Source organism: Scyliorhinus torazame, chromosome 15, assembly GCF_047496885.1.
Source record: "Scyliorhinus torazame isolate Kashiwa2021f chromosome 15, sScyTor2.1, whole genome shotgun sequence".
Lineage (NCBI taxonomy): Eukaryota > Metazoa > Chordata > Chondrichthyes > Carcharhiniformes > Scyliorhinidae > Scyliorhinus > Scyliorhinus torazame.
Genome location: NC_092721.1, coordinates 126409837 through 126433672, shown reverse-complemented (window position 1 = coordinate 126433672; position 23836 = coordinate 126409837). Strand labels below are relative to the sequence as shown.

At 40.3% G+C, this 23836-nt stretch overlaps 1 protein-coding gene across 4 annotated transcripts in view; it reads right to left on the bottom strand.

Annotated features, from left to right (window-relative positions):
* The window catches only part of ranbp2 (RAN binding protein 2), an 81093-nt gene that overhangs the window by 24275 nt on the left and 32982 nt on the right, over positions 1-23836 (bottom strand). Inside the window, exons 7-21 of one of the 4 annotated variants that reach the window (XM_072476696.1) lie at positions 22964-23159; positions 22769-22859; positions 22446-22655; positions 21872-22053; positions 21611-21786; positions 21388-21511; positions 19440-19601; positions 15832-15969; positions 15600-15749; positions 11679-11888; positions 10793-10876; positions 10144-10285; positions 9440-9534; positions 4507-9355; positions 2238-2315 (exon numbers count right to left, since the gene is read on the bottom strand). In XM_072476696.1, coding sequence (XP_072332797.1) covers positions 2238-2315; positions 4507-9355; positions 9440-9534; positions 10144-10285; positions 10793-10876; positions 11679-11888; positions 15600-15749; positions 15832-15969; positions 19440-19601; positions 21388-21511; positions 21611-21786; positions 21872-22053; positions 22446-22655; positions 22769-22859; positions 22964-23159 — 6887 coding nt within the window. The remainder of the gene's footprint in view (positions 1-2237; positions 2316-4506; positions 9356-9439; positions 9535-10143; positions 10286-10792; positions 10877-11678; positions 11889-15599; positions 15750-15831; positions 15970-19439; positions 19602-21387; positions 21512-21610; positions 21787-21871; positions 22054-22445; positions 22656-22768; positions 22860-22963; positions 23160-23836) is intronic. The other 3 variants (XM_072476697.1, XM_072476700.1, XM_072476699.1) reach the window with 3 other exon arrangements.

Sequence of the window (23836 nt, the reverse complement as noted above, 5' to 3'; positions counted from 1 at the left end):
TTCATAGTAACTTCATTGCACTGTTAATGTAAGCCTACTTGTAACACGAATAAAGATTATCATGCTTTTCCTCTCATCCTACGGGCTGTTTTCATGTTATTTCTATCGTATTAATAATTACATGATTGGATTTGGGATAATGTATTAGCATGGATTGATTAACTGACAAAAAAAGGGCACCAACATTTTTTACAGCACTCGCTGCTGTTTGTTAAATTTGAACCACCAGTTTTTGAATGTTAGTAAACCAATGAAAAAAAGGTGGCTAGAGGGGTCAGGTCAAGTGGGTAGCCAGGACTAGTGAGGGTGTCAGGTGTTAGACAGATTTCAATTTCCCTTAAGATTGCCTGGGCAACTCAATAGATTAAGTATAGTGGAACTGCTTAAAATCTCCAACTCTAGCTCGGACTGAGACATTCGCAGAAGTTGAAACTTCTTACCTAGATAAATATATAAGTGCCTTGGCATGAGTGCAATGGAGATTCACTAGATTGATTTCAGGGATGAGAGGATTGTCTACAAGGAGAAAGAGAGTAGAAAGGACCTATATTCCCCGTAGCTCACAAAAGGAGGTGAACTCACTATTGCAAAAGGGTTTGATAGGTTAGGCTTTGAGAGGTCATTCCTGACTGGAGAGAGTCTAGAACTAAGTGCAGTCTCAGGATAATGGTCGACCAGTTGATGACTGAGCCGAGAAACCTCTTTTCTCGGTGGTTTAAGTGTGGATGCCCACTCGATGTGAATATTGAAGGCTGAATTTTGAGATTTTTGGGCACTGAGAGAAACAAGGGAAATGAGGGTATGGTGGGAACATGGAATTGTTGTAGAAGTTCAGCCACAATTGTACTGAATGACACATGTGCAGCGGGGCATGGTCATAATGCTATGATAAAGACTTGTCAGGAATAGAAATCTCAGTCATGTTTCACAAGATGCTAAGGATAAAGGGTTTCTGTGGATCTTGGTGGCGGGAAATAGGTGGGTTGAGGTTGAGTGAGGACAAGAATGCAGAAACTGATGGGTAGGAGATCGTTTCCAAGGGCAATTTAGGTAAATACTGAAATAACTGACGATGAGGAATTATGGTGCAGAGATATGATGGAGGAGAATTTGGTGAGCAAGTTGGCAGCAGATTTTCTATAGCAGTACATTAGCATGATTGAAAGCAGTGCAACACCCAAGATATTATTTTGCAGAATTCTGGGAGGGCCAAGATGAGGTGAGCACGGAGTAATATTGGCATCTGCTAAAGCAGGGAAGATGGGGGATTGTTTAGCTGAGTGTACAACATTAGCATGGTGGTAGCCACCATGGCTCTGAAGGGTGCTACAACTTATCCAGGGTAGCAATCGCTTTCACCAAAGGGCAGATGCAGAATGGCTAATTGAGAGTCTGGTGGAAAAAGAGAACAGAGTGGACAGAGGGTCAGACATTTACTCCTAAAAGATGGACTAAAATTGTACGGAAATAGGAATAAGGGGTGCTGTTTTGGGGCACTATGGAGTTGGGGGAGAGGAGGTTGGTGGGGTGAGTAAATAAGCAAGGCAAAGAATGCATTGGGTGTACCAAAGGGAAGCTGGAGGCCCATCTAGGGAAAAACCATCAAGTAGCAAGAAATCAGGTAGTGACCAGTCTAGAGTTCTAAAACCATGGCAAAGCAAGGTGAATGGAGGGAAAAATGTTAACAACAGGGACCATTGAGAAAGAAGTGAACAACAGCACAGAGCTCAAGAGGCAGATAGACAGAAAAAAAGAGCAAGAAGGACATGCACACAGTCAGTAGTAGTTCTAAAGTATTTCCACAAAACCAGTTTTGAAATTGTTAACTTAGCTAGTCAGATGTTACTTCACAGAAAACATGCAACAATTCAACAGAAGTTATGAGAATCTCAGGTGAACAAAACTGGGTAGTCCCAAGAGTAAAGAAAAAGGGTGTCCCAAAATTGCCAGTCAGTCAGATTTTGCAGAAAGACATTTGAAAGAAAACATTGGATTTGAACGCATTCAACGCTAAAGTGCAAATTTGTCCTCGCATTACCATTTCCTCCCCCATAAACAAAAGTTTTTTTTAAAAAAGAATACATGCTCATTAAGGTATTTCCCAAGGAAAGGCCAAAATTATTACATGCAGGCGTTAGACTATGCTGGATCAGTACTATTTGAAAAAAATAAACACACCATTGCAGTACCATTTTGCAATTTTGATGCAAGGTTGCTGCTCAAGATACCAGAAATACCTTTATTGTCACACTGTGGGACAGATGTGCTGGTCCAAAAAGCCGACGGATTAGATTTGAAAAGGCTAAAATTAAATCCTAAAAATAAGAATTCCTGTATCAATGACTAGATGCAAAAAAGTTGGTCAAGAGAAATAGACCCTTCTCAAATGTAAGGTACTAATTTACAACCATACTTGCACACTGCACATTTCTCTTGGTCTAATTACTTATATATGCTATCTCTAATAAAGAAATTGCATCCCCCCCCCAATAATAAATGCAAATTTAAAATCTTGGGTTACCAAGATAGAGGATAAAACAACAAAACAATTGACAGTGGATGCTGATCATTTCCATGTACTTGAAATAATTTCCAACATAATTCTCAAAAATCAAATTTGTTTCATTAGGTTTATTTTGGCACTCAATTTACTTGGATTAATTCAAATAGCATTTTTACACATAGGACCCACAGAACCTTTTCTAGTGGGCCATGTCACATCATGAAGTCAAAGCAGTGATTTATCGTGCAACTTACTATTACAATTAAAAAAAATAAAAATATTGTTAGCAAATTCTTCAAATTATGAAATCCTTCAAATTAATATTTTTCCTGTCACCGGGTCGTTGTTAGTCTGCAGAACAGAGAGCAGTGGGGGCTGGGTCATTTACTATTTTTAAAGCTGAGTTAGATGAGATTGGTGATTGGCAAGGATGACAAAGGGGATGAGGGTAAACAGCAAGGTAGAGTTGAGACCACAGTAAGGTCAGCCATGATCTTCTTAAATGGCGGCACAGGCAAGGGGGCCGAGTGGTTTACTCCTGCTCGTTTTTTGTATGTTACTATGTACGCATGTTAACACTACAAATAGCAATAACCATTTATGCATTAAACTGAAAACAAAATTTGCTCAATCTGCAATCGTACCACTCATCCACAATTTACCCTATTCATGCACATATACAGATTATTGCTCAGCTTAATTGGAGGAAAAATGGGGGGGAAACACTGCAGTTCAGCAACTTATTACAGAAATGCACTTAGAAAACGTGAACTGGTCACTAAACTGCACTGTCAAATACAATAGGAAGATACAAGAAAAGGAGTAAAGTTAATTTATAAGATATGGCAGAAAGTTTTAACCCATCCCACCTAGAAGGGTCACCCCAGCTTTGCAAATTCAAAGAGCAGGTAGGAGGTGACATAATCTAATCTTTGTAGGCATGTGTAAAATAATATCTGTTTGGTATGTATTCTCAGGCAATCCCTAAACTATATCATTTAACATTAAGCCCTTACAGCTTGCTGTAATAACTGATTTATTACTTCATTTTATTTCCTTGTTCAATTGCAACTTCCCGATCAGATCACAACACAGTAAAACTAATTCAGAGATGAAAATATCTAAAACATTGTAGGGTTTAGTTGAGGCATTTGAATGAATAAAAGTAGAGCAAGGCAGTGTTTTGAGGTGGTATTTCAGAGTTTGAGGCAAAATGATGGGGTAGGAGAAATAGAGAGGTCACATTTCTTGTAGGGCAAGAAACTTAATAGGATATCAGAAGAGGGAGACCTGAGAATTGATAAACACAAGCTGTAAAGCAATTTAGCCTGTAAAATACTAGGGGTAATTTCTAGAACAATAGAAAGTAATAATATATTAAATTTAAAATGTGGTTAGATTGCATTTGCATTACTGTGTGCAATTGGGATCACTATATAAAAAGGATATTACAACACGAGAACGCGAGATGTACAAGGATGTTATCAGAATTGAGATGAAGGAAAAACTGGTCTTCTTTACTGGTAAAGATCAAGAGACTTGACAAGAGTTTTTTTTCAAATTATGGAGGTGTCTGTTCAGTAGATGCTGAGAAACTATTCCCACTTGTGGAGGAATATGGAACAAGGTGGTATATACAAGATAGTCACAGCAAGCCAGAAAGAATTTAGAATTAATTTCTTTACTCAATACGAAAACTAATTGGCATGGGAAGTGATAGCAGTAGATAGCACTGATGCATTGAAGAGACTTGATGTAGAAATGAGAAAAGGAAACAGAAAAAGACAGGGGCAAGATGGGAAATAATAATTAGTGGTAGGAGCACAGGATGATTGTCGGGGGATATATAACTGGTATAACGGTGTGCATGCTAATAGAAGTGAAAAAGTGATCAGACACAGCTTTGTCAAAGATAGAAGGACCAATGGGCTGTCTGCAGTCAAACTGGGCCAAAGCAAACAAGTATGCTAACATAATATTTTTTGAAGACTACAGCAACTTACCAGCTTGTGGCATAATAAATGCAGTGTGCCTGGATTTATCCTTCGTTAGAAAAGCAGCTTCAACACATTCTGTTGCGGTTGAAGGTAACAAGCTTGTAGTTGTAGACTTTGATAGAGATGCAGCTGCTTTACGAAAATCAAATCCACCACTCGTTACTTCCTGCAGCTGGTTTTTCGTGGCAGAGGAGCCATTTTGTACTTGGTCCTTTAATATAGAATCTGCACTTTTAAAACTGAAACCAAATAAGGATCCAGTTGCTGAACTACCAAAAGTGAAAGGCCTCTCTTTCTCAGTGCTGAAGATGGACTTCACAGAATCAGATCCAAATACAAATTTTGGAGGAGACACAGAGACATATGATGGTGCTTCTGTCAAGCAAGTACTTGCTGACTTGACAGGATTGGTTGGAAGTGCAACACATGTATTTGTTTGCTCTGTTGCCTCCTTAATAGTTTCTTCCAGCATTGATATTGCAATCTTACCACATGGAGATTCTCTTGGTGTATTCCCCCTTGACGACAATGGAGTGACTAATGTTCCCTGTTCTTGCGCCTTCTTAGCCTCTTCAAAGAGGTCTCTGAAAGAGTTAGCAACTTCTTGTTGCTTGAATCGCACAGCTAACTGTTCCATCTTTGCCTCATCATCTGCAAAATCCATAACACTCCAAATAAAGGCCTTTTCTGTTCCTTTCATGGGCTCGATTCTTACCTCTGGCGATAGCCAGTGATTAGCACAAATTTTTAACACCTGGTCCCGTCTCATAACTATCCGAACTTTTTTAGAATCATAATTTTGTAAAATCTTCAGGTCTCCTATTCCTCTTTCTTTCCACTGACATACTTCTTTGTCATATCGATAAAGTTTGGCTCTATGGCAAAAGATAACTTGCTCATTTTCTTCTCCTGTTGATACATCAATCAAATCAGGCAGTGGAATGACTGGCTCAAAATGCTGAACATCCTTCTCCTCCTCTTGTCCACACTCCGAATCTTCATCTGTACCCACAGACAACCCACTGTGGTTTAGTTTGGGAGATTTTAACGGACTCAAGCTTGGCTGGAAACTAAAGTTAAACCCAGTCGTTGAATCGCCAAAGCGGAAGAGATTTTTCCTCACCGGACTGCTAGTGTCAGGGGATCCATATGCAGTGCTAGATACACTTGTATCCAAGGCTTCTTCACGCAGATCATAATTATCCCACTCCAATGTAGGACCAGTACTTTCTGAATGTGGTTTAATTACTAATCCAGAAGTATTGTTGCTTTCAGAAACAGAGCTTATCATTGCATTTCTTTCATCTTTCAACCTTCCTGTCTCATCTTTCAAAAAATGTTTCAGGTCTTTTAAACCACTCTTCATCTCTTCAGCCTTTTGTATTAGCCGAGCAGTCTTACCATTGTCTAATAATTTATGAGGTGTCTGCAGTGGAATATCCAGCAATAGCCTTTGAAATTCTTCAAATTTCTCTTTAAAATCTTCAGCAAGCTCAGGAGTCTTAAACTTTGCTGCCAGCTGCTCTGATTTGGCTTCACCATCTGAAAAATCACTGGCCAACCACATCCATGCCCTATCAGAACCCATTAATGGTTTGAGATTCATTGTGGTAGTGATCCAGTGATTTGCACACACCTTGAAAACTTGCTCTCGGCGCATTAGTATCCGAAGCCGGCCATTAGCTTTGTTTTGGAGAACTTTGAGATTTCCAACACCACGTTCCTTCCACTGGCTGGTTTCTGTATCAAATCTAAATAGTTTAACTCTCTGCGAGTAAAGTACGGTTTCATCTTCTTCACCTGTAATTAGATCTACTTTTTCAGGCATAAGAACAACAGGATCAAAATGAATATTATCCCCATCTTCAGTTTTGTACAATTCATCATCTTCATCTTCTGCAGAAGCTGCTGTTGCACTGCATGCTGAAAACACCCTCTGACCCACTCCTTCAAAACCTCGGAAATTAGGATCTTTTTGACCAAACTGATATTCTTTACCTACAGTGTTTGCAAGATCAGCAAAGGAAGAGATATGGGCATCTTTACCCAGAAAAAAATCTTCACTTTGGCTTGAAGTATCAACTGTTTGATTTAGGTCTCCACCAGGTTTCAAATGCATCCTCTCTCTCTCTTTTTGCTGTTCAGCAAAAGATTTTAAAAAGAGTGCAGCCGATCCTTCCTGTCGTGGCTGGTTACCTTCATCACTCACGTCCTTGCTCGTATCAGGCAATCCAAATTTAAATCCACCACCTGAACCAGATGAAGAAAATGCAAATGTTGTACTAGAAAATGGTCTTGAAGACGATGCCTCAACTTTGAAAGTTGTTGAGCTGTTACTGTGGCCAAATTTAACTCCACTTGCAGGAAAGTTAAGTTTGAACCCTGATTCAGGTGTATCAGATTTAGTATAAACGCTGGCAAGACCAAAGTGGGCAATAGCCGTTGAAGTACCTCCCGCTTTACTGTTTGGGTTAGGTGTCTGACAGGCCACACATTTTACCATATTTGCTTCATTTCTTACATAACAAGCGGCACAATCCCATTGCCCCTCCTTTTTGGCATACAATCCTTCAAACGTTGGCTGTGCAGATGTTCCCTCACCACGCTTTAATACTGATGCAGATTGACCCATAGATGTAACTGGCATGTTGCCATCAGGCTTGGGTGTCTGACAGGCTGAACATTTTGCCATATTTCCATCATTTCTTACCAAACAAGTGTCACAATCCCACTGTCCCTCCTTTTTGACAAACAATCCTTCAAACGTTGGCTGTGCAGATGTTCTCTCACCACACTTCAATACTGATGCAGACTGGCCCATAGATGTAACTGGCATGTTGCCATCAGGCTTGGGAGTCTGACAGGCTGAACATTTTGCCATATTTCCATCATTTCTTACCAAACAAGTGTCACAATCCCACTGTCCCTCCTTTTTGCTAAATGCATCAAATCCTTTTGGTGTTTTCATAGACGCACTGCCGAGACCGAACTTAAAGGTAGTTGCTGGTTGAGTGTACGATACGCCAGAATCTTTATATGAAGGACTTGGTGCCTGGCAAGACACACATTTTAGTGCAGTTGCTTCATTTCTGCCACTACATACATTACAGTTCCAATGGCCACCCGCTTTTCCAAATTGTGGGCCAAAACTAGCAGGAGCAGCCGGCTTTGAAATGTCTTTCTTAGTACCAAATGCAAATGTTGCAGGTGCCTGAATGGCTGAAGAAATGCCATCCCTATTGTTGACATTTGGTGCCTGGCAAGCTACACAACGTGATGAGATGGCTGCATTGCTGAGATAACACCCACTGCAATCCCATTGGCCGTCCTTAGAAAATTTGTCACCAAATCCTATTGTTTTAGTAAAAACTGTAGCAATCTTCTCAGTTTCTCCAATGTCATTTCCATTTTGCACTGGGGTTTGTGAAATGGAAGGTAAACCCGGTTTTAGAATAATGGTTTTAGGACTCTGGCAAGCTGCACACACAGAAGCAGCTGCCAAATTTTGTACATAACACGAGCTACAATCCCATTCGCCATCTTTCTTGATGAATTGAGCACCAAATCTAGACTCTTCAGTTATAGACTTAATGGCACCCAAATGCATGTCCTCAGACTTGAATTTGATTCCAATTTTCTTTTCAGAACCGGGGAGACTGCTCGATTTTAACTTTTGACCTTTAACCAAGGTTTGCGCTTCTTCAAATTTAGTTTTAAACAGTGCAGCCTCATCGGCAGTTTTAAATCGAACAGCAAGTTGCTCGGGTTTCGGCATTTCATCAGAATAATCTAAAGCACACCAGACCCATGATTTATCAGATCCTGCATTTGGCGTCAATTTCATATCTGCTGTTATATAATGATTTGCACAGATTTTAAGAACCTGATCCCGTCTCATTAGGAGTCGGATTTTGCCAGATGCCCTGTGTTGTAGTAATTTCACGTGTCCAATGCCTCGTTCTTTCCATTCTTTGGTCTCAGTATCAAAACGAAAGAGCTTAGCTCTGTTGGAAAACAGTACTTCTTCATCTTCTTCTCCAGTTTTCACATCTACTTTGTCAGGAAGTGGTATAACTGGTTCAAAATGTGGACCATCTTCATCAGGAACACTGTCCCCATCACTTTCACCAACTTTGTCTTCTACACTGACTCCAGTTGTCCTACCAGCATCCTTGAAACCAAATGTCTGGTTACTCAAAACATTGTTGAATGAATTTTTATTTTGCTTTTGAGCTGAAGAATTATCAAAAGGGTCCGGCCCTCTTAGGGAAAAGAAGCTTCCTCGATCAGGTACTGCTTCTTGCGTAAACATGTGTCCTACAATTTGGTCACTTTTTATACATTTACCGGCAGTTAAAATGCCCAGAAGACTATCACTGGCTGATGAAGAAGGTGTCTGAGCCTTCATCTGTGGAGATGAAAATGTAAAATCACCCTCATTATTCTTGAAATTAGAGTTAAATTTGAATGTTGTGGCTGGTGTGGAATGCATTATTCTAGTAACCGAAGAAGCCTTTGAGGTTTCATTTTGTATTTGTTGGTTGAATTTTCCAAATTCCATTCCCTTACTTTCTATAGGCTTAGTCAGTTGCCTTCCCATTGATGGTTTAGTGAAGTAACCAGGCTCTGGCAATGGTGGGTTTGTGTTGGTGTGTGGAACACCATGATTGTAGTAATCATCACCAAATGGTGAAAGTAATCCAGTTGCAGGAGATTCAAAATGCAACGGTGTTCCATACATATCCTGTGAATACATACAAGCTGAGTTGGTCTGAACAGGAGGTGTAGGAGTTTGCTGTTGATATCCATACATTGACTGTTGTGGTGGAATCCGACCAATTCCATATGCAGGAGGCTATTTTAAGGAAAACAACTGTCAAATATTAGATGGTCGATGCACACACATATCCCAAATTCTGTACATCATATTGTTAGGTACCTTGTTTGGAGTTACATTGTTTGCTGCTCCAAGATGATACTGGGAATTATATGCTGGTGATTGATTGTAGAACACAGAAGGTCCTGAGGTAGAAACTAAGAGTTTATTTGTTAGTTTGTGTCTTTTACATAAATGTCTCAATGACTATTAACAGAAAACACCAGTGTTAATCTGAGGAACCAAACAAAAAAATTACTTTTAAATAATTATAAACAATACTTGAATAAGTTTTATTTGAAATTATCAGCCCGAGCCAAAAACTGCTCTACTGAAGGTATTTTTATTTATTTATTTTTAGAACAGAAGCAAGCTGGCTCACCATTCTTGGGAAATTAAAATTTTGAGTTTAAGTCACTTTCTACTTCAGAATTAATTTTTTAAACCCTCACATGAAAAAAGATTGTGAACTGAAGCAATTCACCTTATTTCGAACTAGCTCAAAGCCTTTAAAAACATCAAGCTACCCAAACTAACTAGAACAGTCCAATTTAAAATGGCTGTCTCTTAGGGACAAATTACATTTGCTTACTGCTGAACACCCGTGCATACAGTTAAACATAATGGCTGCACCTGGCAGGTTATTACAAAAGTTTATTTTATGATGCATGGTAACTGATAGTACATCTTTATTCACGACAAGGAATAAAAGTTTGATAGTTTCTCCCCTCAGCATATGGAAGTCACAGCCACAGTATTGGATTTACCTGTTAAAGGTGGCCCCTGAAAATTATGGGTACCCTTGTAGCTTTCTGGATGGGCATCTGCAGCATAACGGTCCGAGTGCCATCGTGGATGTGGCGATTCAGCTGCATTTGAACCATTTAGCTTCAGTTCACGCACTTCTCCCTGAAGCATTGTGGAAAAATCTCAATTGATCATAATGTGACTTTTTTTAAAAAATAGACATTATCTTATTTCATCAATGTAAGACAACATAGGCATTGACCAGGACATACAGTAACTGGTTAAAAAAAATATTTTTTATTATAATAAATTTAGAATACCCAATTCATTTTTACCAATTACGGGGCAATTTAGCGTGGCCAATTCACCTGCCCTGCACATCTTTGGGTTGTGGGGGCGAAACCCACGCAAACACGGGGAGAATGTACAAACTCCACACAGGCAGTGACCCAGAGCCGGGATCGAACCTGGGACCTCAGGGCCGTGAGGCAGCAGGGCTAACCCACTGCACCACCGTGCTGCCCTTAACTGGTTAAAAATCACCAATAGTTATGCTGAAAGATAAGTAGCACTAGAACCAAACAAGTTAAAAGGGGGAAAATATGCATAATTTCACAAGTTTGTCATCACAAGCTTCACAAAATTTCTAAATTTCCAAAGATTATATACCTTCAGCTGTTCGACTTGTTGGCAAAGCATCTGCAACAAATGTTTCTGATCCTCAGCCCAGCGAGGGGGAGTTTTTGGAGACCACTGAAGAAAGAGGAATTAAGCTTTACATCAATTTATAAAATCTTTTTTCCCCATGGAAAAATTCAGAATAGTACAGCTTATACACTTAGAACTTTTATTATGGCATTTAAAAGTTAAAATGGTATTCAAAGTAACATCTTCCACTTCATTGGGCGGCATGGTGGCACAGTGGTTAGCACTGTGGCTTCACAGCACCAGAGTGGCAGGTTTGATTCCCTGCTGGGTCACTGGCTGTGCGGAGTCTGCATGTTCTCCCCATGTCTGCGTGGGTTTCCTCCGGGTGCTCCGGTTTCCTCCCACAGTCCAAAGACGTGCAAGTTAGGTGGATTGGCCATGCTAAATTGCCCTTAGTGTCCAAAAAGTTTAGATGGGGTTGTTGGGTTATGGGGATAGGGTGGAAGTGTAGGCTTGAGTGGGTCGGTGCAGACTCGATGGGCCAAATGGCGTCCTGCTGCACTGTATGTTCTGTGTTAGGTGAATCGGCCATGCTAAATTGCCCCTCAAGTGTCCGACGGTTAGGTGGGGTTACGGGGGATAGGGTCTAGGGAGGGTGCTCTTTCAGAAGGCCGGTGCAGACTCGACATGTCGAATGGCCTCCTTCTGCACCATAGGGATTCTATGAAAATGAAACACCATGATTTGAGAGCACAAAGCAAAGTACATGGCATGTAAGAGAAGGAAATAAAAGAGGGGGGTGGGTAGCATCAATACAAAAGTTATTTCCCGACTAACAATATGAAATGGAGGGCTACACCATGCTGTCATTTGTAGAACTCAAATCGATTTGCAATACTAAATTTACCTTGTAACTCTTGGTTGGTGATGGAGTAAGCTTTGTTGGAGATGGGGTGGAGTGTTTAACTTGCAATGACTCCAAGGAAATGTCATTTTCAGCTGTCTGGGAACATTCATTTATTTCTTCTCCGGGGTCAAGCACATCTCCATTAAATTCCTGAAGATGTTGATTTACCAACTCCATCATTTCTTTCACTGTATCGATTGATACAGGCAACTTGTTAAAAAAAAACACATTATAGAATTAGTTGAAACAAATGGAGAAGAATTCAGTATGCGGAGAAGAGACAATATCATAATAGCTGCAATCTGGCTATAAATGAAGAATGAGCATCAAAATAGTTCATATTCCAAATGACTAATTTCTCAAATATTCACAAGGAAAAAACAAGAGCATTATTTCCTAACTCAAGGTTTCAGGAGGGGAAATATTGTGTCTAGCCTGATCCTCTCAGTGCACCAAGGAAAGCCAAATGAATATTTTTTTGCAGTACAGCAACTTATACAGCGAATGCTGCAAACAACTTGAATGTGATCCCATGAACAGCAGCCGAGATAGTGGCCAATTAATCTTTTTGACAGGGGTGGCACAGAGGTTAGTACTGTTGCCTCACAGCACCAAAGACCTGGGTTAATTCTGGCCTTGGGTGACTGTGTGGAGTTTGCACTTTTCCCCTTGGTTTGCATGAGTTTCCTCCGGGTGCTCCAATTTTCTCTCAGTTCAAAGTGCTGGTTAGGTGGATTGGCCATGTTAAATTGCCCCTTAATGTCCAAAGATGTGCAGGTTAGGTGGGATTATAGGGATAGGGCAGGGAAGCGGGCCTAGGTAGGGTGCTATTTCGTCGGGTCGGTGTAGACTCGATAGGCCGCAATGGCCTCCTTCTGCACTGTAGGAATTCTTTGGTTCTGTGGAATATGGAAGAGTCTTCCCGCCATTGTGGCCATCTGAACAGGAAGTTCTGGTTTAAGCTTGATGTCACAAATATTTTTGAACATCAAGCATAAATACATTTTCTTCTCTTTATTTACCAAAGATAATCTGTCTTGGCCGAATAGCCAAATAGCTATTAGCCATGTTCTTTCCAAAAGGCATTTGACAAGTTGCCGAGTATAAGTTGAAGTTGATGAAACTGAAAGCAAAGTATAATAATAATAATAATAATAATAATAATAATAATAATAATAATAATAATAACTTATTGTATTGAACTGGTTAGGAAATTGGTTGACTGCGTAAATTTGGCAAGTACTTTAATTGGAAGATGTGACTAATGGCATGGTGCAAGGATCCATGTTGGAGCATCAGCTATTCACTGTATTTATTCATGGAATTACATAGTGATGGGGCAGAAAGCCATATCCACATTTGCTGATGACACCACGATAGAAAGCATTAGCAATGTAGATGGAAGCATAAAATTACTAAATTAGTAGGTAAAGCAAATGGGCAAATACGTGGCAAATGCCAAGTCATCCACTCTGAACCCAAAAAGCTGGAACAGGGTACTTCCTAAATGGTGAAAAACAGCGATTGTCCAGAGCCTTAAAGGGGCTGCAGGCAACATACCTGCTTTTCTTAGGATTGTGTGAATGCGTTGCTCAAGTATGTGGCCCCTTTTTTGCATGGCCATGCACGCACAGTAGGTTAAGAGACTAAATTGTGCGGAGTCGGCACAGGTGGTTTTGGGTTGCTGTATGGTTACGCAGCTTAGAAGGAACGTTAGCTTCAGGTACATAGATTAAGATCTCATGGACATAAATAATCAAAAAGACAACTGGAATCCTTGTTCTTGTGTGTGGAAGGCTAGAATGTAGTGGGTAGAAGCCATGCTTCAGCTATACAGACCCATGGTTCACTCACACCTGGAGTACTCTCAACAGTTCTGTGCACCAGACAGTAGGAAGGATATATTTGGGAGGGCTGCAGCGTAGATTCACCAGAATGATAGTTATATTTCAAGGGTAAAATTGTAAGGCGATTACAAAACTGGGGTTGGATTTCCAGGAATGAAGTTTAAAAGGAAGTTGTCAAGATACTAAGGGCCACAGATAAAGTACAAAACTATTTACCACTGTTTGGGGAGTCTAGGACCAGGTAGGCACTTCCTTAAAAAATTGGAAGCAGGTCTTTCTGGAGTAAAATCAGGTAGCACAGTGGTTAGCACTGCTGTTTTACAACATCAGACATCCAGGTTAAATTCCGGACTTGGGTCACTGCCATGTGGAGTTTGTACATTTTCCAAGTGTCTGTGTGGGTTTCATCCGGGTGCTCCAGTTTCCTCCCACAGTCCAAAGATGTGCAGGTTAGTTGGATTGGCCATGCTAAATTGCCCGTTAGTGTCCAGGATGTGCAGGTTAGGTTATGGGGTTACAGAGTAGTACAGGGTGGACGGGATTGGATATGGATAGAGTGCTCTTTCGAAGGTTCGGTGCAGACTCGATGGGTCAAATGGTCCCTTTCTGCACTGAAAGGATTCTATGATACAGAGGATGGCAGAAGTTAGGAATACTCTTCTGTCCATGCAAACTGATGCTAGATCAACAGTTAATTTTAAATAGGAGATCAATAGATACAGATTTTTGTTGATCAAGTTAAGGAATATGGGGCAACCGCAGGTAAATAGGTTATGGTGCAGGCCATGACCTCACTGAATGATGGAACAGGCTTGAGGGGTTAAATGATCTACTCCTATGTACAAGACTGGAGGACACTGCCTAGAAGCTATTTGATAGACCTTTCACACACTTGCCAGATTGTGTTTTCATCCAATATCTACTTGCAATTGATGCTGAACATGGGAAACAGGAACTGTGATAGAATTTCCTGCTTAAACCATGGACACGGAGATCAAATTTGGACACCCTCTCGAGTGCCAAAGTGGAAATCGTCTAAATCGACAAAGATCAGGTGCAGAGCCCAGAACTTTCCCAGGTCTGTACTGCTCAGCTTTTCACTGGATAATCCTTTTGAGCCTTTTAGGATCCATTGAATTGAAAATTATTATTAAGCCTGCATGAAATATGACAATTATTAAAAGTTAAGAACCGAATTCTAATTAGTCATCATTTCACCCAAAAGGTTCAGTAATTTATCTGGATAAAAGCAAATTACTGTGGATGCTGGAATTGGAAGCCAAAGAGAAAATGCTGGAAAATCTCAGCAGGTCTGGCAGTCTCTGTAGGGAGAGAAAAAAGCTAACGTTTCGAGTCCAGATGCCCCTTTGTCAAAGCTAAAAGATAAAGTGGAAAATATTTATGCTGTGGAGTGAGAATGAAAGATGAGTCATAGCCACAGAAACCCAGGGAAACGGCCCATTTGTTTTCATCCCATTTCATTTTAACTATCTTTTACCATTTCTTTCTTTCTTGCCTTTCTTTATATATATTTACCCCCCCCCACCCCATCTTATCCACCTTTCCTTCCCCTTTGCTTCCCCCTTCCCCCCCCCCGCTCCTCTCTCTCTTCTCCTCCCCCCCCCCCCCCCCCCCCACATCTACATCTGTCACAGTTTACCCTCTGATTTTAGTTTCTTTGCGGTTTGGCCTTTCACACCTTTTGTTCTCTCTGGGGACTGTCATTAGCACTCTTTCCCCCTTGGTTTCTGTGGCTATTATCACCCCAGTTCCCTAGGTTTATGTGGCTATGACTCATCTTTCATTCTCACTCCACAGTATTAATATTTCTCACTTTCTCTGTCTTTTAGCTTTGACAAATAGTCATCTGGACTCGAAACGTTAGCTCTTTTCTCTCCCTACAGATACTGCCAGACCTGCTGAGATTTTCCAGCATTTTCTCTTTGGTTTCAGTAATTTATCTGTCAGACAATATTGAATTAGTTTTTAACATAGTGTAATTTTAAAAAATAACCTCAAATTCATTCACAATGGAATCTTTAACGTCACAATTTATTAATTCGTGGACACTTACACTGTCAATGGCCACAATGTTAGATTCAGTTTCATTTAAGACCTTTCGGAGGTATTCTTTGCTGCTGAGTAAACAATTTTTACATTCTTCTTGCTCATCAGAGGCCATCTCATCGCCATTTTCATATTCCTCAGATCTCCGGTGAAATATCTGACAAGACCAGTAAAATGCAAATTACATCAGCATTTGCAGCCATACATTCATAAATATAATAGGTTCTGAAGTCACTTACCAAAGCAAGATTCCAATGTGCAACAATATTATTGATAGATTCAAAAGCAGCAATTGCCTCATCAATTTTTCCATCAACTACATCAAGTGTAGCAAAAGCAATTTCTACTTCCTTTTCATAATCTTTAACTTCAGTGACCTAAAATAAATGAACAGTCCTCTTTTATACAGTGCTAACAAAGGTACTTTAGTATCTAATACTATCCTAATAATATTTAAACAAAAACATTAATTTCCTGTGTAAATGACTCCCATTAAGGGCTGCATAAATTTTAGTTTAAACTTTTCATCTTTTTCATGAGCTCATAGCTCTACTTTTCCCCCCAACAGGGTGGCACAGTGGTTCGCACTAATGCCTCCAGGCGCAGAGGTCCCAGGTTCCATCCCGGACTCAGGTCACTGCCATGTGGAGTTTACACATTCTCCCTGTGTCAGTGTGGGTCACACCCCCAGAACCTAAAGATGTGCAGGGTAGATGGATTGGCCACACTAAAATTGCCCATAATTGGAAAAAATATATAATTGGATATGCTAAATTTATAAAATAAAAAAAAACACTCCCCCCTAAAAAATTTAAAACTATATCATGTTGGATTGAAGAACAGCTTAATCTCATCCATGCCAATTCTCGGCTCTTCAACCAAACAAGCACCCATCTATATTAAAGGGGATGAAACATCAATACTTAAGTTATTCTCTGGTCATGCTCCACTAAAAGCAAAGTTATGGTTTCACGTTCTTACGGTAAAATGAAGGCATATGAAATGAAAATCGCTTATTGTCACAAGTAGGCTTCAATGAAGTTACTGTGAAAAGTCCCTAGTCGCCACATTCCGGCGCCTGTTCGGGAAGGCTGGTACGGGAATTGAACCGTGTTGCTGGCCTGCCTTGGTCGTCTTTAAAAGCCAGCGATTTAGCCCATATAGTGTGACTCATAGCACAGGCAAATTTCAAGAATCCCATGTAATGGAAACAGAATTGGAAAGTCATAGTAAACCTATGACCTAAATGATACTTAAGAATGTGTTACTTTAAATTGGCTATGCTGCTTTGAGATCTCATTTATATATGCTGCATTGCCTTGAAGATGGCCTCTGATTTGGGGCAGGTCTATCATTGCTAGTGTACTTCTAAAATGGCAGTGTCACTACACAAGAGTCGGTATTTAAGTCATATCCTAGATGTTTCATCACAGGTCCACAACTTAAGGTATTTTAAGTAAACAAGATTGATACTAAATCCCACGAGAAACATCATCTTCCTCCGCTCGTGAGGGAGAGCAAGAGCCAGAGATACGCTGAACCTACTGTTCACCATGCGGAACATGGGTAGAAGTTTCTGCTCACATCGAAGAGACTGAGTTTGCAAATTTAAAAGGAAGCTGGTAGTTTCGCTCAGCCTACATTAAAGAAGGAATTGTCAATGTAACCCTCAGTGAAAGTCAGTTGAGAGATTAGAAGTTACCCAGATGGGAGAGGAAAAGGAAACAGGCCATTGGGAGCACAGAATAGCTTTGGACTGCTTCCAGGAGAATAAAGTGTGCACTTAAGGGACATCAAAAAGTGCAACCATGGCATGGGACATTCGGTCATGTTAAAAGTCACAAAGGGGATCATTTCTGTAGTCTAAAGTTCAAGATGCCATCTAAATAGTTGGTAGTCAATGTTGCTTTTAGTTTGTTACAGTAAAAACCTTAAAACTTACTCGAAATTCAAATATACTTTTTCAAAGTTAGCAGTCTCCATGGGGATTGTAACATCCAGTAGAGGGTGATTTACTTGTTATTTATTCCAACATTTTACTTGCTGCTCACAACATCAGCTCCTCCACATCAGAGGTCAAATGCGGATTCAATGAAAATTTTACTTGTAGTGCCCAATTCTCCCCCCCCCACAATTAAGGAGCAATTTAGCATGGCCAATCCACCTACCCTGCATATCTTTGGGTGTGGAGATGTCTGTATTTATATCTGCAGCAATTTTCCAGTGAGAATGGAGGGATATGATAAGTTAGTCCAGACAGATGTTAAGGAACAGCCTATTAAAATTACAGAAACTACACAGTGCAAAGCTGGAACAGTCCTCGCTTCAATGAATAGGGTCTAGGAATCAGCACAAACTCAAGACTCATCACAACACAAGACACTGACATTTCATTTAGAAAATATCAGACCTTTCAAATGCAGAAACGTAATCATTTTCTTCTAAACTTACATTATTTTCAATGGTAAGTGCTCAGTTTAATTCAGCACCCAAGCTGACAGCCATAAATTTAAAGATTTCAACTGATTTGAATAGCTTGCTTTTTAAGTGGGTGCTGTTGAGTTTCAAGATTGGCAGTTTCCATTCCCTCTTGCTGTTTATTGATGGGACAATTAGGCAGCACATCAGTTATAATTCTGTTATAACCTGCCTACTTACCATTGGCTGGGGACTAATGACAATCCCACAATCCTGTGGGAGTATGAGCTTCCCCAATGAGGGGGGGGCGGAGAAACCATTAGTAAACTCCTAGTATAAATAAAGCTGGCCAGTTTAGGAACCAGCAGGAAGAAGTGTGCAGCAAGGGAAGTTGCTGTGTATATATATGTTATTGTAAATAAATGTTATTACTTTGCATCCTTAAAACTCGTGCTGGATTCTTCATGGCCCTCACAAAAAATTCACAACTGAAAATAGTAAGTATGAGAGATTTGATGAACTATGGGCAACCTTCAGCACTTCACAATGATCTCTTATCAAACAAATGAGGAACCGTTTATGTTTCCAATTCCTAGTGTAGCCATCTAAGATGGCCACCTGCAAAGGACCATGGGAATTATGGCCAACCCAGGACTCAGACAGATACAGCGCCTATGTGTATCTGAAACACAGGTCACCAGGCATGATCGAAACCCGCGCTAGTTTGCATTTCAATGGCCCATTTTCCCAGAACAACAGAACTCCGATCAAGCAACCGGTACAGCCACAGACTGATCGGCGCCACTCACTTTACTCAGAAAGCCCAACTGCCAATGACCTCAAAGGACCCGCCCAGCTACCAAGGCACTCGCCCCTTTATTGGCCAAAATCGAAGACAGTGATCAGAGCCCTGTCGAACTATTGGGTCCAAGGTTAAGGACCATCCCAAAGAGCGCAAAATCCCAGAGGGATAAAAGAGAGTACAGCCATGTGTTCTGTTTCTTTTGGATCCAGCCTGTGCCAAACCAATTGTAGCAGGAACAGCCAGCCAAGTTCAAGACCAATGATCACTACCTGACGGATGAGCCTAGCAGAGACAGAGCCGCTTTCTTCGAACCAGCCAAGTGAAATCCAGATAAAGGCCTTATCCATTTGCACAGTGCCGGTCACCCTCAAGTTAAATATAGGTTATTGTAGCTGATAGGTGTAGTTTAACTCATAGTAGATATTGTGTTTGCATGTCGAGGTACCTTTTATGTAAATAAACCATCTTTTGAACTAACTAACTGGTTGTGTGGTCATTTGATCGATATAAGGGAAGGTTTGTGGTTCACCAAGATTATCATTAATATTGGCAACAGTATTGGCGACACTGTTGGGATCGAAAACGGGCAACGCTAGATGATAAAGTATATGTTCACACTGGTACCTTAATATCTTTGCTACGAAAGTGTCTAAACAATGGATCAATGGGCTCAGGAATGCTCCTTTTCTTTCTGATGCTCTGTAATAAAGGTTGGGCTTTCCTCCAATAGTAGACACTCCGCCCAATGTATTCTTTCTGGTCATAGTATGAATCTAATCCACTACCCTGTATAGAGAAAAAACAATATTTTTTTTTAAAAACTGTTAAAAGTCACACACTGGAATTTTTGAAATCATAACAGCATGTCCACAAAGTTACAACCCAACAGGACAAAAGCCTCAACATTGCTTTAGAAAGCAAGTAAACAGCTTGCAAATTCTGATTCAGCAGCTGCGACAGTATTTGGGAGAGGGGTTTGTTGAATTGGCAGGGCGGGTTGTCTTAAAGACACTGACTTCAGTTTCTCCTGTAGTAAATTGCAAGTTATTGGATAAGAAGCTGAACAGCACACACAGGGGGAGGGGGGGGGCGAAGACAGACAGGGGAGAAGTAGAGCAAATTGTTGCGTATGCGCAAGCAGATTATGTTGCTGAAGGGCAGAATATAGCTGAGACCTATGAATCTGTAAGTAGTAATGATACATCATTACTGGCAGGAAGTGAAGCTATTGCTTGAGATGTTCTAGCTATATCTGGATTGTTCAGAGTGGAAACAAACTCATCCAAAATCACAGAGTTAGTTAAAAAATGATCACGGAGGCCAGCACGGTGGCGCTGTGGGTTAGCCCTGTGGTCCCCAGGTTCAATCCCGGCTCTGGGTCACTGTCCGTGTGGAGTTTTCACATTCTCCCCGTGTTTACGTGGGTTTCGCCCCCACAACCCAAAAATGTGCAGGATAGGTGGATTGGCCATGCTAAATTGCCCCTTAATTTAAAAATAAATAAATAATTGGGTACTCTAAATTTATTTAAAAAAAGATGATCACTGCAGAAGGGTCAAGAAAAGCATGGCAGAGTCATAGTCAAATACCACCTGTGATTTTGATTAACAATGTCAGTATTATGTCAGAGTAAAATCCCTATTGGAAAGATTCAGTGTGTTGTAAGAAGTGGCATGGATTTGAGAGAGACCATCACATTCAAGGACCTGAGGGGAGAGAGTTTGGAGATAGAAAGGTATCTTATGATAGCACAGGCTGGGTTTTTTTAAAATTAAAAATCGGGGAAGACGATGATGATGCCCGACAATACTGACAATGTCAACTAACACAGGAAGAGGGAGAGAAGGTGGAAAGTCATTGTATTTTCAAGGATAACCCTGGAGTAATGAGCCATCTTGACATAATACATACTTGTGTGCCAAGAAAAACGCAAGTGACTACGGTTCTTTGAACAGAAGGCACATGTAATGTCAAATTAAGTTAGATGATTCAGGGGGAAGCACGGTGGCACAGTGGTAAGCGCTGCGGCCTCACAGCGCCGAGGTCCCAGGTTCGATCCCGGCTCTGGGTCACTGTCTGTGTGGAGTTTGCACATTCTCTCCGTGTTTGCATGGGTTTCGCCCCAACCCAAAAATGTGCAAGATAGGTGGATTGGCCACGTTAAAATGCCCCTTAATTAGAAAAGAATGAATTGAGTATTCTAAATTTAAAAAAAATTTTTTTTTATAAATGATATCCTCGGAGTGCCGAGAAGTGGATATGGTTGTGGCAATGGATGTGAAGAAGGCATTTGACCGGGTGGAATAGGCTTATTTGTTCGATGTGTTGGTGCTGTTTGGGCAGGGTTTGTGAATTGGTTTGGTTGCTATATAAGGCGCGTGTACGGACGAATAAGGTCAGCTCGGATATTTTTGGAGTTACACAGGCAGACAAGGCAGGGGTACCTGCTCTCTCCACTGCTCTTTGATTGAATGGTGGAGCAGACTCAATGGGCCAAATGGCCTAATTCTGCTGCTATATCTTATGGTCTTGTTGTACCATTTCCCCCAAAAATACAGCAATTGAGACTTACAATGTTAATGAGGCTTTGTGCCCAGTGTATAATTAGAGCAGGCTGAAGTCCATGCTTTTCTAGTGCTCTCAAGGTACCAAGTTCACGTTGAATCAAGAGTCTTAGTTTAGCTGATGTACCAGGTCTACACAAAAACAAAAGGCACCATAATAAAGGTTATTTTGGTTCTATGTCCAAAACAATTGTGCAATTAATTCATTCTTAAAATCATTAGCATATTTACTCTGCTCTTTTGTAGACCAGGCTGTAAACAGCATCCCACCAAGCTCCCTGTTGGTCTGTATAGAGGAGTTTACTGATTGGCAGTGGCATGCACCTTGGTTGGTGCAAACTGTAGTGAAGATTTGATTTATCCCGTAATTGCGTGTGACTTGAATATATCACTCCAAGAAGAAAAACCTGAAATAACAATATTTAATTATAATACTGACCAAGATTATTTATTTCTGGTAGAACTTTAAAAATAAGATTGCTTTAATCCTACCTCAAGATCTAAAATACAAATAGTCTCAGGAGCATTGGTTTCAATCCGTGATGTTTCTTGGGGAAGTCGAGGAAATAACTGCTTCAGCCAATTCCGCACCATAGGCAATTGGTCCATTGAAAACTGATGTAAACCAAGCCAAGCAAGATGCTGCAGATTTCCACCGTGCAATTTAACAGAAGCTGAGAAAGCCCAGAATACAAAAGTGATGTTTATTATATCATATGGTACATTAGGAAATTTAAGACAAGCATTGAATCCTCCTAAATTATACAGTCTAAATGTAATTTGCAATCATAGTCTGATTTGGGGTTAGCTTTACTGCTAAATATTTTCCGAATAATTAAAAATCACCTTTTAATTTACCCCAGGACTAATGTGAATTAGACATCTACGAATAAACTAAAGATGGCTTTCTCTCCCTCATTTCAAAGAGGGAATAAAGACCACAGAAAGGGTACAGCAACAGCTCATTGGCGAGAACATACCCAACAAAACTAACCAGGATATTCAAAAGTGATTACGCCACAATCTAAAGATGAAGCAGAGGAATATTTCAAATCTAGTTTCCTACCATCATCGCATTTTAGGAGTTCATTCAGGTCTGGTTGCTCTCCTGTTACATTTCTGATATCATCATAGGCCAAGAATGACCTTTCAACAGACATCCGACTACCAAATAGTGCTTCAATTAATGCAGTCTGGCCACTTTTGTTTGCAAAGGTCTCCACCACTTCTTTGTGAAAGTTAGGCTTTCCCAGCATCAAATTTATCAACATATGCCCTACAAAAAAAGAAGAGACTGATCTGCTAAAATGTTAATTGGCAGGAATTTTGCACAACAAACCTTTCTGCACAAGTTATTTTGAGAAACAAATCATGAAATTAAAGTATTACCTGACTGACTTTGCCTGTCTGATGCTAACCAGTTTATCAATTCTTGGTTTGTCTCGTCTGCCTTCATATATTTCAGCTTGGGTCTTGGAACCTAGAAACAAATTCATTTGTTTAGCACAGTAATACGTTATAAACAATGCCAGTTACAGCATTTTCATGGCAAATGGTCAAGAGCAAAGCACTGGAGAAGCGTACCTGATAGGCAATTAGATAGCACAATGCTGCAAGATCTGCAACTGCTTTCCATTGAATCTCATTCTGTTGTGCCATCTTTAGAAGTAATGTCCCAGCATGTAAATAGAGTTGTCCTCTCATTTCAGTGAAAGTAACAGAAAGATCATCCATTGTTGCATTTACATAGGACTTTGTGATGTGCATTGCATGATCAAAACTAAAAGAAAATAGAAAAGGCACTAAGGAATTGTCAGCATTTTCCTAAAGGCCATTGTGACAATGCATGGGCTTAAAGCACCTACATCCTTGCATTATCCAGAATCTATCTACATAACATCCCCATCTTAAAAATGACATTTCCCTAGTGGTGGAAGATATAAATGAACCTTAGTTATAGTAGTAACAAGAATCAAGGCGACCAACAGTAGATAAGCAGCAAACTGTTTATTTACAGGGTATATTTATATATATATATATATATATATATATATATATATATGTGTGTGTGTGGCCTTGCGTCATGTGGCCTCAGAGGTTTGCCGAGACCTTCATCAGGAAGGACATGCTGTCCCCGATGTTCGCCGCAACAGTTGCGAAATACCTTCACAAACTATGATAAAGCTAGACCAAACCAAATATCTCTATCTTTGCTTTCTTCTGCTGCTCCGCTCTCCATTCCATTCCTACTTCTCCCAATGAATTCATCTTTACATAGCGCATTTAGTAAAGCAACCCAAATCACTTAACTGAAGTGTCAGCAAACTAAATTAACTATATATGATCTTAGGACAGGTGACCAAAAGCTTGGTTAAAGGCAACGTAACATCTTAAAATGCCTTCTTCGCCAATGCAGAGATCATCACTTCCAGTATTCCAAGGTTCCACCCTTGGCTT